This window comes from Octopus bimaculoides, chromosome 8 (genome assembly GCF_001194135.2).
Source record: "Octopus bimaculoides isolate UCB-OBI-ISO-001 chromosome 8, ASM119413v2, whole genome shotgun sequence".
NCBI classification, from domain to species: domain Eukaryota; kingdom Metazoa; phylum Mollusca; class Cephalopoda; order Octopoda; family Octopodidae; genus Octopus; species Octopus bimaculoides.
The window spans coordinates 56,573,704-56,587,681 of NC_068988.1; the positions used below are offsets into that span (position 1 = coordinate 56,573,704).

The 13,978-nt window shown below is 37.1% G+C and overlaps 1 protein-coding gene across 1 annotated transcript in view; it reads left to right on the forward strand.

The window, feature by feature from the left end:
• Positions 1-13,978, forward strand: part of LOC106876140 (kinesin-associated protein 3) — an 84,566-nt gene that overhangs the window by 46,739 nt on the left and 23,849 nt on the right. Inside the window, exons 2-6 of the mRNA XM_014924566.2 lie at positions 2,973-3,104; positions 6,256-6,410; positions 10,664-10,867; positions 11,274-11,501; positions 12,955-13,066. Coding sequence (XP_014780052.2) covers positions 2,973-3,104; positions 6,256-6,410; positions 10,664-10,867; positions 11,274-11,501; positions 12,955-13,066 — 831 coding nt within the window. The remainder of the gene's footprint in view (positions 1-2,972; positions 3,105-6,255; positions 6,411-10,663; positions 10,868-11,273; positions 11,502-12,954; positions 13,067-13,978) is intronic.

The following is a 13,978-nucleotide window of genomic DNA, read 5'->3' on the forward strand; positions in this document are numbered from 1 at the left end:
TGTGTGTGTGTTTGTGTGTCTGTGTTTGTCTCCCCAACATCGCTTGACAACCGATGGTGGTTTGTTTACGTCCCCGTAACTTAGCGGTTCGGCAAAAAGAGACCAATAGAATAAGTACTAGGCTTCCAAAGAATAAGTCCTGGGGTCGATTTGCTCGACTAATGGCGGTGCTCCAGCATGGCCGCAGTCAAATGACTGAAACAAGCAAAAGAGTATTTATCAGACATGGATTTTCTATTAATATTCCACTAGTGCCAGCAGTATTTAGTTCATTATGTTGCTCAGTAAGATTCCAGCTGGTCACTATCTCATACGTGCGTCTTTGTACATTACTGAGTTTTCCTTCATTAATGTAAAACAGGAAACACTCTTCACTTACTACTGGCAATTCAACATCTCTATTTAGATAAAAATAAATAAGATAAATAGAAATGGTAAGATAGTTTACTGATAGTTGTTTTGGGTGTTGCCTTTTGGTATTCTTTAACTTAAGTTGATATGTATTAGAAACAAGATACCCTAAACAGCTTTACTTCACTACTTGATGTACTTAGACACTTTATTAAACATTCTACTTCAACATGAAGAGTTTCTGCTGTTTCTACCCCAGTTATATTTTTTGATATACCTCATCCTCTTCATCTTCATCATCTTTCTCTTGTGCTAATCTCCTGACGAAGTTTTATTTTCAGCTCGTTAAGTGTTAGATGCCAGCTGTAATCTTAAAGGAACTAATTTATTAGTGGGTTTTGTAATTTATTTATATTTTAATAATGCGGTTCTTGGTTCTATAAACCACACCTTCAGTAAATGTTGCGGTTGTTGTTTTACTCAAGGTCAGAGCCCTAAATAAACAAAAGCCTTCCTCTATTCAGGTGACTGTCTCATTTTTTAGTTTAAGTTGGTCATACTTGGGAATCCAGCAGGGAAGTTTTAACTGTTTAATATTCAGATTATTTGGTCTAATGTAATGCTTATTTATTCATATGGTTTTGAATTTATCATTCATTATTTCAAAGCTTCAAGATTTCAATGGTGCAGTTGTTTATTTTTAGAATGGCATTGCAGAATAGGTGTGAGAGGCCAGATATGGCCAGTTTGAACATAAAACAGAATATTTGGGCTAGATATGGCCCAAAAGTGAAGGACACATTGGATTATGTGGATTTAAATTGGTAATGTTCAAGATAAGGATGGAATGATCATGTCTTGAATGCCTGCAATCATAGATCTTCTTTGAGGAAGCTGAACTGGGGTTTGTGGCTTCTTAGTCTGTTGTTAGTGGTGGTGATGGTGATGTAGCTCTGGGACAGCCCTGATTTAGCAGTTTTATGGCACATTGATTGTTGGTTGAAAGACAAGGTCAGACCTACAGTTCAGTTTCCTAGATATATATATATTTTCCATGTGTCATCCTGTGATGCCCCTGGACACAGTGATGTCTCTTGGGATCATTGTTTAGGGTTTTTCAACACCAGACACCCCCACCCAAGTGATTCAACCAAGGTTTATCAAAAGTCAGCTTGTGTCCAATTAGCACTACCCCTGACACCACTTCCTCTTCCAGGAGCTCACACTTCCTAATCCACCACCAACCTCTTGGTCTTCCACTTACTGGCCTCTCTGAGCCCAGCATGCTGGAGCTTTGCAGGGAGATTGGTCTGCAAACCAGCTTAGTATATTTATTTCTCTTCCTCTCATTTGCTTCATATATTCTCCTAACTGAAGGCCATACTGCAACTCTGGCAAATGATGTTTTTGACAAGGCACCTCAGCAAATGTTACCCGCTTTTTAGCTCAACACTTTCTTGGAAAGTGCAAATTATAAAGTTATACCAATACTCTTGTGCACACAACACATGAATACATACTTAGATACACACACATATGTGCAATCACTTGCCAGGTTTCCATACAGATTCAACATCATCATTTTAATGTTTGCCTTTCCATGCTCACATGGGCCAAACAGAATTTATTAAGGCAGATTTTCTATGGCTGGATGCCCTAATTGTTACCAATCCTCTCCAGTTTCCAAGCAAGGTATATTATTTACCCATGACTAGACATGTTTTCACAAAAGATTAGACAATAATAATACTCCATACATAACTGTGACACTTGCTTACAACTGTTCCACAATGTCAAGGCAAGGAGACACACACACACATGATGGACTTTCAGTTTCCATCTACCAAATCCATTCCAAGGCTTTGGTTAGCCTCGAACTATAGTAGCAGACACTTACCCAAGGTGCCATTAAGTGGGACTGAAACCAAAGCCATGTGGTTGGGAAGCAAGCTTCTTAACACACAGCCACACCTGCACCTATCACCCATGTGCTTATACCATACCTGTCTACCAATTTCACTCACAAGGCATTGGTCAGCCCAAGATCACAGTAGGAGACACTTGCCCAAGGTGCCATGCTGTGAGATAGAACTTACAATCATTTGGTAACAAAATGAGTTTCATATTCACAAGGCCACACATAATTAGTACATCGTTTATATTATTAACCTTAACGGTAGGAAAGAGGATATGAATCTGAACAAAATTTGAGTTAAAAATAAAAATCAGTAAATTTACTTGTTTATATTTTGTTCTGCATATTTCTACTGTTTGTTTGAAGAGGACTATGAGAAAAGCTTGTATTGAAGAATATATTGATTTCTATCAAAGTGATGTCCTGAAGTATTTTTATACAATTTGCTTCTATCTTGTAAAAATTGCTATTTGCAGTTCAAAGGAGAAAAAAAAAGAGAGAATATCCTGTTTTTCCTTTTATTTTTACTATATTGCTTTTGTAACTATTTCTTATAATATTTTGTTTCATTTGGTTTCTATTGATAGGATATAGAAAAATATTATTTAACAAACCATGAAAGTGCTCTGTTAATTTGAAATTGCTTGTGGGGTTCTTACACACAAGTATTTATATATTTATATATTTTTTTCTTTTTCTTTTTCAGAAAAGTAAAATGTGGCAGTATTGATGTCCATCCCACTGAGAAAGCCCTGGTGGTCAATTATGAATTGGAGGCTACTATTTTGGGTGAGATGGGAGATGCGATGCTTGGGGAGAGAAAGGAATGTCAAAAAATGTGAGTCTAGAATTCACACTATTTGTTTTGATTATTATGATTATTATTATTATTGTTGTTATTAGGGCAGCGAGCTAGCTGAATCATTAACATGCCAGGCAAAATGCTTAGCAGTATTTCACACTGGGATCAATGTAATCAACTTATCTCCTCCCCCAGGCTTTATGCCTATAGTGGAAAGGATTATTATTAAGACAGCAAGCTGGCAGAATCTTTAGTATGTTGGGAGAAATGCTTAGTGGTATTTTATCTGTCACTATTTTCTGAGTTCAAATTCCACTGAGGTTGACTTTGCCTTTCATCCTTTTGTGATCGATAAATTAAGTACCAGTGAAACACTGAGGTTGATGTAATTGACTCATCCCCTCCCCCAAAATGACTGCCCTTATAGCAAAATTTGTAATTATTATTACCTCTGCCTTAGTGAAGGCATTATTTTGAGTCGTGTTTGTTTGTTTGTTTGTCAATGGACAAGATATCTCAAGGACCACTGGGTGGATTCAGATGAAACTTTCAGGGATGTGTGGCTTCGTGACTGGCACAAACTGATTAGATTTTGGTATTGATCTGGTACCAGACAAGGATTCTGGATTATTATTCTGTTTTTTTTTACTTTATTTTTGAGAGCGGTCGAGTTCATTTTTAGTATCCTCGTTTGTGAGAGCAGTTGAGTTTATTTCAGATATTCTCATTTTAAAAATCATTTCTGGCTAACCATTAAGAGGACATTGATATTGCCTTGGTGGAGGTTTGTGCTCTCTGAGTGCTCTTGTTATTATTATTATCATCAAGGCAGTGAACTGGCAGAATCATTGATTGCCACACCAGGCAAAATGCTTAGCAAAATTTCATCCATCTTTATGTTTTGAGTTCAAATTCCGCCAAGGTCAACTTTGCTTTTCATCCTTGCAGAGTTGATAAAATAAGTACCAGTTGAGCACTGGGGTCAATGTAATCGACTTATCCCAAACCCTGAACTTGCTGGTGTTATGCCAAAATTTGAAATCATTATTATGATGGTTATTGTTTTTTTTTTTGTTTTTTTTTGTTTTATCTAAGATTCTTACAAGCTTAATTCAGTTATACTTCCATGTTTCAGCAGAGTGCGTAGCACTGTCTGTTTAGGTGTGTGGGGTGTCTGGGTTGGTGCTTGTATGCATTATTTGTTTTGCTTTATTCTGAGATTCATTTTTGGGGATTCATTTCAAGTGTTTCATCCATTTGCTGTGCAGAGTATATGTTATGGGAGTTTTATTTCCTTACGTGTTTGTATTATTGTGTTGGACTAATAATTGTGTAAGAGTACATGTTGTGTGGGTTGTTGATTGTTTTTAGTTGAGATCTGTTTCTACTTGTCTCACAGTGTGTATCTACTTCACTTTGCTTTGTGTCTTTTCCACATTTCTGGTGAAAAACAACTATTATTTTCTGTTTCCTATGAGACATTGGATTTAGATTAAGGAGTTCAACTTGCTGCAATGTGGTTCAGAGTTTGATTCTATTGCATGGCTCTGTGGGTAGTTCTTCTACCACAGCCTAAAATCAACTTTGGAATTTGAGAAGTGAAAACTGTGCTGAAGCCTCAGATGACTTCTGTGCAGTTTTCACCTCTCAGATTGTGTATCTGTGTGTGTAAGATGGTGAAGCAAAATTGGTGTGTTGAATAAAGAAACACATCGTGGTATTAAGTTCCATCTGAGCAACCACCCTTTGTCAGAATCAGCTTGTTTTCCAATCCCTTATGAAATCATAAAAATATGAATGAGGCAAATTACTAGGGCTCAATATAATCATCATTATTTAACATCCACTATCTCATGCTCACATGGGTCAGATGGAGTTTATTAAGGCAAGTTTTCTACATTTGGATGCTCTTCCTGTTGCCAACCATCTTCTGTTTCCAAGTAAGATAATATTCCTCCTTGGCCAGACATGTTTTTTCAAGGAAGGCTGGAAACAAACAACACCACTTGTATGATGGTGATGCTCATTTACATTCATCGCATGATGTCTAGGCAAAGGTGTGTGTATACACACACACACACACACACACACACACAGAGCAGGCTTCTTTCAGTTTCAGTCTACCAGATCCACTCACAAGGCTTTGGTCAGGCTAGGGTTATAGTAGAAGACACCTGCCCAAGGTACCATGTAGTGGGACTGTATCCAAGACCACATGATTGGGAAGCGAGTGTCTTGAACTCATAACCATGCTTGTGATATGATAGGCCAAAACATTCCAAGGCAGTGCATAGCTGAACAACAATGACCAAAACCAGTGAAAAAAACATACAAACAGAGACAGGCTTTCAGTGTTGCATGTTGTGCAGTTGGCTTATAGTTGTTGAAACACATAAACCATTATTTGTTCTTCTGGTCTTAGAGAGATTGTGAAACCCTTGAAAACTGCTTCATTTCCTCCTTCGGACCAGAACATTTAAAAACCAATAAATAAATAAATAATAACAAAATAAATGTTATCCGAATTCTTTCATCTCTTTTACTTGTTTTAGTCATAAGATTGCAGTCATGCTAGGGCACTACTTTGAACAGTTTAGTCAAACAAATTGAATCCAGTTTCCATTTACCGAACTCACTCACAATGCATTGGTCAGCCCAGAGCTCTTGTAGAAGACACTTTCCCAAGATGCTGTGCAGTGGGACTGACCCCAAAACCAAATGATTGCAATGGGAGCTTCTTAACCACTCAGTCACTCCTGTACCTATAATTGTTGATAAAACCTTATTTTCCTTTCCTTTCTATTATAATATTTCCTCATTGACATAAATTCTATTTTCACCTGTTTCCCCTCCACCACCACCACCACCCTTTTTTGTTTTTCTTTTAACCCTTTCCTTACCATATTTCTGTTGACTTACACCCTCTTTATTTCAGTTAATTTTGAAAATAACAAAGAATGTACTAAAATATCTTGGTCATTACTGAGCTGGTAAATGGAATATGGAAAGTAATGTGGAATTTTAATGGGAAATTTTACTCTAGCTCACTTTATATAGAAAGTTTGTATCATAAAAGCAGGGGCAATTTTGGATGGGTTGGTATCAAAAGGTTTAACGTATTTCCTCATTGGTTCATATCTTCTCTTTTGTTTTCTTCCCACACCACCATGAAACATTAACACTACAGCATCCGCGTGAAGAACTTGAATGAGAACACAGATCTGACTGCTTTGTCTCACGAAATCATTGACAAATGTAAATTAATATCACCAAGTAAACTACCTGAAATTGAGCAATTATTGTATTATTTACAAAACAGAAAAGAATCTTCACCACCTAAAGGTATTTCACTCAGAATCATTTTTCATTTTCTCTCTTCTTTGTGAACGATGTGCTTAAATATTTGTCTTTTTCCATGTAGCATGCCAAATTACTCAATATATATTTACACTGCCTAAAATCATAGTGTATGTGTGTGCATATATATATGTATATATGTGTGTGTGTGTGTGTGTGTGTATATATATATATATATCATCATCATCATCGTTTAACGTCCGCTTTCCATGCTAGCATGGGTTGGACGATTTGACTGAGGACTGGTGAACCAGATGGCTACACCAGGCTCCAATCTGATTTGGCAGAGTTTCTACAGCTGGATGCCCTTCCTAACGCCAACCACTCCGAGACTATAGTGGGTGCTTTTACGTGCCACCAGCACGAAGGCCAGTCAGGCAGTACTGGCAACGGCCACGCTCACAATGGTGTATTTTACGTGCCACCTGCACAGGAGCCAGTCCGGCGGCACTGGCAATAATGTCGCTCGAATGTCTTTACATGTGCCAGGAAGGCGACGCTGGGCACAGGTGCCATCACAATTTCGCTTTCGCTTGCCCCAACAGGTCTTCGCAAACTGAGTTTCATGTCCAATGAAGGAGACGACGTTGGCATGGGTGCCAGTCATTGAGAAAATTTAAAGAAATATGTATAATTAGATTAGTGCGTTTAAATGCTGAGTAGAGCACCGGCACAGTTTAGGCTACTTGTTGACATCCATAATTGTGGTACACTTCTGTTGGATTTACTTCAGGAACTTCACAGTGGTAGTTAGAGTAATAATATTAATTAATAATAGGAGATGGATTTTGTATTAGACTTTTATTGGGTACAACATATGTTTTGACCCATCAGTCTGGATCTCTTCAGGTTCATTGATAAAAAAGTCTCACTAAAGATTTTTAGTGTCGGCTGGCTTGTTATTATATGCCCATCCAGTTTGAGAATGAATAAAAGTAAAAAATACATATATATGTGCACGTGCGTGCACACACACACACCTACATCATCATCATTTAATGTCCACTTTCCATGCTGGCATGGGTTGGACAGTTTGACTGGAACTGGTAAGCTGGAGAGCTACACCAGGTTCTAGATCAATGTTGCCATTCAGCAAATAGAGGTTGATAAAATAAATGCAAACCTAATCGTTAAGTTCAACGTATTCGATATATTATAATAATATCTTAGAAACTTTATTACAATATGTTGACTACATATGTATGTATGTATGTATGTACACATGTACGTACGAACAACATCAGCATCAATGTAGAATTATTTTTACTGATTCATCATCATTATCATCATCGTTTAACATCTATTCTCTATGCTTGCATGGGTCAGAGAGAGTTTATTTGAGGCAAAATTTTCTGTAGCCAGATGCCCTTCAGGTCACAAATTCTCATCTGTTTCCAAGCAAGGTAAAGTTTCCCCATGGCCTGACATGTTCCCACAGAATATTGGAAATGAATGACACTGCTTGTATGACAGTGACACACATTTACAACCATCATATGATGTCAAGACAAGGGCACGGATACACACTCTCATTTTCACATGTGTTTATATACATACAACAGGCTTCTTTCTGTTTCTTTCTACCATATTTCTCACAAGGCTTCTGTCAACCTTCAACTATAGTAAAAAACACTTGCCCAAAGTGCTACCATGTGGTACTGAACCCAGAACCATGTGGTTGGGAAGCAAACTTCATGTTAGACAGCTACACCCTCACCTATTCATGTTCATTTGATAAGAAGCCTTTTGTTTTCTGTAACATGCTTTGTTTTCATCCTGTATAAACGAACAATAGTTAAATGTTAGGAGAATTTCAGGAGCAAAGTCATTCTCATAACTACTGGCTGTAAACATTCATAGAATTTCTGTTCAATTGAAATATGAAACTAGGGTTTTTTGTTTGTTTGTTTTTTAGGTTTACAGACTGTTCTATATTTGTCTACAGTTACTTTGATATATACATAATGTGGTATACAATTACACGTTGCTATACAAATGTCAATGTAAGATATTATTATTATTCTATGTGAAATGCCAAACTTACAGAAGGCTGGCTGAAACATTGCTGCTGTAGCTCTGAATAACAGCATGGAAAGAAAGCTATAATAGAACTTCATTTAATTCTCCACAATTAATTCTTACAGAAGTTTGGAATACTTTTTTTTTTAAATTTAGCTTCCTTCCAAATGTAATTTAGTTCATTGTTGTAAAATTTCTGTTAATCTTCTTTTTAATTCAGTCAAAATATTTAGCAAAAGCTGAGATAGTACTATTAGATTTCATTTTCTTGTTGTTAAGTTATGTGACAGTGTGGGGTTGCTGTAGATAACATGGATTGAGTCCTGCTGAGAATTTTCTACCTTTCAAGGGGTATCCTTTCTGTTTTGAGCTAATTATAACTGGATTGGTATTGGAGATATGTGCGAGATATACAACAAATTCATAACCAAGAATTGAGATCTTGGTCTTCACATTTCTTTGCATTGAAATGTTGTTCTTTTAACCTGTTGAAATCATTACCATCTTAGGTGAGACAAGAGTTCAGTGTACATAAGTCTATTCAATTCTATTACCAATGACCGAGTTCGACTGAGATGCGGGTGTATATTTCATGATGTCTGTAAAAAAAATGCTCTCTTTACATTCTGCTACTTTCAAACAATTTACTTCTGTTATCATGGATGTCTGAGACTTAGCTTTCAAACGCATGCACACACACACATTCATGTGCACACACACACACACTCAAACTCAAATACACATACACACACACACTGGTATCTTTTTACCCTGTGAGCCTTGCACCATTCATCTTCTTCCTTCCACTGCACAACTCTTGTTTACTTCCAACTTGTCACAGTTTTGTAACAATGTAAGGCACGTGGCTCAGTCAGTGGTTCAAGCATCGAGCTCACAATTATGAGGTAGAGAGTTCAATTCTGGACCAGGCTGTATATCACGTTCTTGGGCAAGACACTATATTTCATATTGCTCCAGTTCACTCAGCTGTAGAAATAAGTTGTGACATCACTGGTGCCAAGCTGTATCATCCTTTGCCTTTCCCTTGGATAACATCAGCATGGAGAGGGGAGGCTGGTATGCATGGGCGACTGCTGGTCTTCCACAAACAATCTTGCCCAGACTTGTGCCTCAGAGGGTAACTTTGTAAGTGCAATACCATGGTCATTCATGACTAAAGGGAGTCTTTAATGGTTGAATAAAATCTTTAATAACTGTGAAGTGTCGGTCATCAATTCTTTGCAGTTCATCTAGAAATTAACTTGCCATTCACTGCTTTGTCCTAAATCATTACACCAAACTTGTCACATCTTCAACCTGTTACATTTACTTCCATTATGGATTACATATTGACATATTTCATAATGCTTCTTTTGTCACATTCTTAATGTCAACAAACTTGCTTTCCCACTCTAAGATTAAAGCATCTAATTTAGTTGGACAAAAGTTGAAAAACTACTTCAGTGTAATGGTATTGTAGTTTTTTTGGATTACAAAAGATGCATATTTTAAGTCCTGCAGGAGACTTTTCTTTCTTTCTTTATTATTATTATTATTTATATATCCAAGAGGTTTTTTTACATCTATTTCTTTTTATGAGCTATTATTTAGAACCGGATTGGCATTCTAAATATGTCATTTATAGATTACTTTTTTTTTTTTTACACATTTCACAATATTTCTGTTACACTCTAAACATCAGAAAAAAAACAAGCTTTCTTGATGAAAAACCTCTTTAGTGTAATGGCATCGTGACTGTCTTGGTTACAGTAGATGTGTGGTTTGAATCCTACAGGTAACTCTCTACATCTTTCCTCTATGCAAGGCTTTTTTTAACCATATATATGGTAAGCTGTTATTTATAACTAGATTGGCATCTAAAATGCATCATCATTTAACATCTTTGTTTCCATGCTGGCACAGGTTGGATGGTTTGACATGAACAGACAAGCCAGAGAGTTGTACTGAGCTCCAGTGTCTGCTTTGACATGGTTCCTACAGCTAGTTTCCCTCCCTTCCTAAAACCAATCACTTCACAGAGCGTGGGTTCTTTTTCCTTGATACTAGCACTGGTGAGGTCACCAAGTACCTGCAAAACATGACCAACATTTTATAAAAGACTTATATCTCTTAATTTCTTAATATTGTTCAATGGTTTTGTTGTTTTTTTCTAAATATAAACAAACTGACTTCAATATTTTGTATTGTCCTGTGTTCAGCCTCAGGTAAAACTCAGCTCTCCGACAAGCCACTTGAACCTGCCCTCACTGATGGAACTGAATTAGATGAAGAAGCAAACCTCAATGACACAGATGATTACTTAGAACTCCTCTACGAAGACATACCTGAGAAAATACGGGGTGCAGCCTTATTTTTGCAGCTTGCAAGAAATCCTGATAATCTCGAGGAACTTTTCCATAATGGTAAACTTTACTTCCCAATATATTCATTTGTTGATAGACATTTTTTTTTTTACTTTTGGTGTTAGCTGTTGGTATGAATTTTTACATGAAACTAGCCAAAAACTGTGGTTGATGGTATCAGCTGCACCCTCTCCTAAACTTTCAAGCATTGTGCCTATGTTAGAAGCTATTATCATTATCATTATCATTATTATCATTATTATTATTATTATTATTATTATTATTATTGGTGGTAGTGGTGGGGGGGGGGAGATTACTGTACTGGGGTCAATGTAATCGAATTACCCCCCCCCCAAAAAAAAAACTTGCTGGCCTTGTACCAAAATTTGAAATTATTATTATTATTATTATTATTATTATTATTATTATTATTATTATTTCTCTCTGTTTTTTTGTTTTTTTGCAGAAACCATTGTTGGTGCTTTAGCAAGAGTTCTAAAAGAAGACTGGAAGCGTAGCACTGAGCTTGCTACACATATTATTTCTATATTTTTCTGTTTTTCCAATTTCTCTCATTTCCACGGTGTCATTCTTCATTTCAAAATTGGAGCCTTATGTATGACAGTAATTGATTATGAGTTAAAGAAATATGATCTTTGGAACGATGAGATACAGAAGAAGAAAAGAAACATTAATATCCTTTGAATATCAATATTCGCTTTGAATGCATGGTGCAATGACTGCTCTGGTATGCATGGGGAGGACAATATATATGTGCATATTGGTATGAGCTGAGTGTTGGTGCGGCCCTGTCTCACTTCTCACTCCAAAATTGGGATTGCTTAACCATGTTTGGGGTCATCTGACTTACCATGTGTTTTGTTGTTATGAGGGTGGGTTAAAATTTCATCTCAAAGTATGTTCCCAGATGAACAAAGACCATTGGCTTTACAGTTTGAGTAACAAGTCATTGGTTGGACTCGAGAACCATCTCAGAAGTCACCAGCAAGTAAATGCTTACTAAGAAATGATTGTCAATATCTAGGAAGTAGCCATATTCAGACACCCACCGTATGTGTGAGTGTGTGTGTGTATACATGGATGGATAGGCACGCGCACACATGTAGAGGCATGTGGCTCAGTGGTTAGGGTGTTGGATTCATGATTGGAAGCTTGTGGTCTCAATTCCTGGACCGAGCGATGCATTGTCTTCTTGAGCAAAGCACTTCATTTCACATTGCTCCAATCCACTCAGCCGGCAAAAATGAGTAATCCTGCGATGGACCAGTGTCCTGTCTAAGTGGGGAATATGCCACAGAAACCAATAAACTGGCCCTTGTGAGTTTGTATGACTTGAGCAAGAAACTTCAACTTGTTTTTTAATGTGCACACGTGTGTATCATCATCATCATCATCATCATTTTAATGTTCACTTTTCCATGCTTCTTAGCAGCATTTGAACTCAGAACATAAAACCAGAAGATATACCACTAAGCATTTAGTTTGGCATGTTAACAATTCTCCCAACTTGCCATCTATCTAATATCAATAATAATCCTTTCTACTAATTGGGACAAGGCCTAAAATTTTTATGGGAGGGAGCAAGAGCAGAGGCCAGATATGGGCTAGTGCTCAACTGGTATTTATTTTATCAACCCCCAAAAAATGAAAAGCAAAGTCAACCTTAGCAGAATTTGAACTCAGAACATAAAGCTGGGAGAAAATGCCTTTAAATATTTTGTCTGGGATGCTAATGATTCTGCCAGCTTGCCGTCTTGGGCACAAAAATAATGATAATGATGATGATGATGATGATGATGATGATGATGATGATGATGATGATGATGATGATAGTGAATGTTACAAGTATTTTTCAGGAGGATATGAAGTTGAAATAAAATCAGTCATGGTAATGAAGCGAGAATGAGACATTGTCAGTGAGGGAGATCTTTACCAATCAAGCAGGTGGCTTTGAGCCAAAGCAAGTTTCTTACTCTGCCACTTAGACTCTTGTTAGTTTCTTGGTTGTTCTTTTGTTTGTAGAGATAAAAATAGATTATAATAATGGAAGTTGTCTGGGATGAGAGAGAAAAAAAAAGAAAGAATGATAAATAAACAAATGGTTTTGTTTCTTTAACTGTCATTACGTGAACTAGAAAAAGAAGAAAAAATTAGAGCCAAGGAAGAATATGACAAAAGTGTGAAGAAATTTGAGAGTGTTGTTAAAAAGCAAGAGCAATTGTTAAGAGGTTTGTACCAGTGAGAAACTAATTTCTGCTTTGATGTTTATTGAACACCGAAAAAGAAAAGAATCATACCATGTATTTTAATTTCTGTTTTCTATCTTTTATCTGTCTTAGTCATGAGACTGAGGCCATGCTGGGGCACCACCTTGAAGAATTTTTAGTCAAATGAATCAACCCCTACTACTTCTTTTTCCCTTTTTTGTTGTTAACCTTTTTTGTTGTTTTACCGAACCGCTAAGTTACAAAGATGTAAATACACTGACACCAGTTGTCAAGTGATAGTGGTGGGTCAAACACACACACACATACATCCAATTCAGTTATTCATCAATACGAAATTGAATCGGGAGCTTTCATTAGTTGTTTATACACTCATGGATGGCCACCCCTATGGTTTGCATCACAGTTACTCACAGAAGTTTAAAGGGAGTGGATAAATTGATTATATCAACTCCAGTGTTCAACTGGTACTTATTTTATGAACTGTGAAAGGATGACAGGCAAAGTTGACCTTGGCAGAATTTAAACTTCGAACACTGCTGAGCATTTTGCCCAGTGTGCTTACAATTCTGCCAGCTCACTGCCTTTTGTTTATACAATAATATTGTTGGTATAACACTGTTGTTGTTGTTGTTGTTGTTGGCACTCCGTCGCTTACGACGTCAAGGGTTCCAGTTGATCCGATCAATGGAACAGCCTGCTCGTGAAATTAACGTGCAAGTGGTTGAGCACTCCACAGACACGTGTACCCTTAACGTAGTTCTTGAGGATATTCAGCGTGACACAGTGTGACAAGGCTGACCCTTTGAAATACAGGCACAGCAGAAACAGGAAGTAAGAGTGAGAGAAAGTTGTGGTGAAAGAGTACAGCAGGGTTCGCCACCATCCTCTGCTGGAGCCTCGTGGAGCTTTAGGTGTTTTCGCT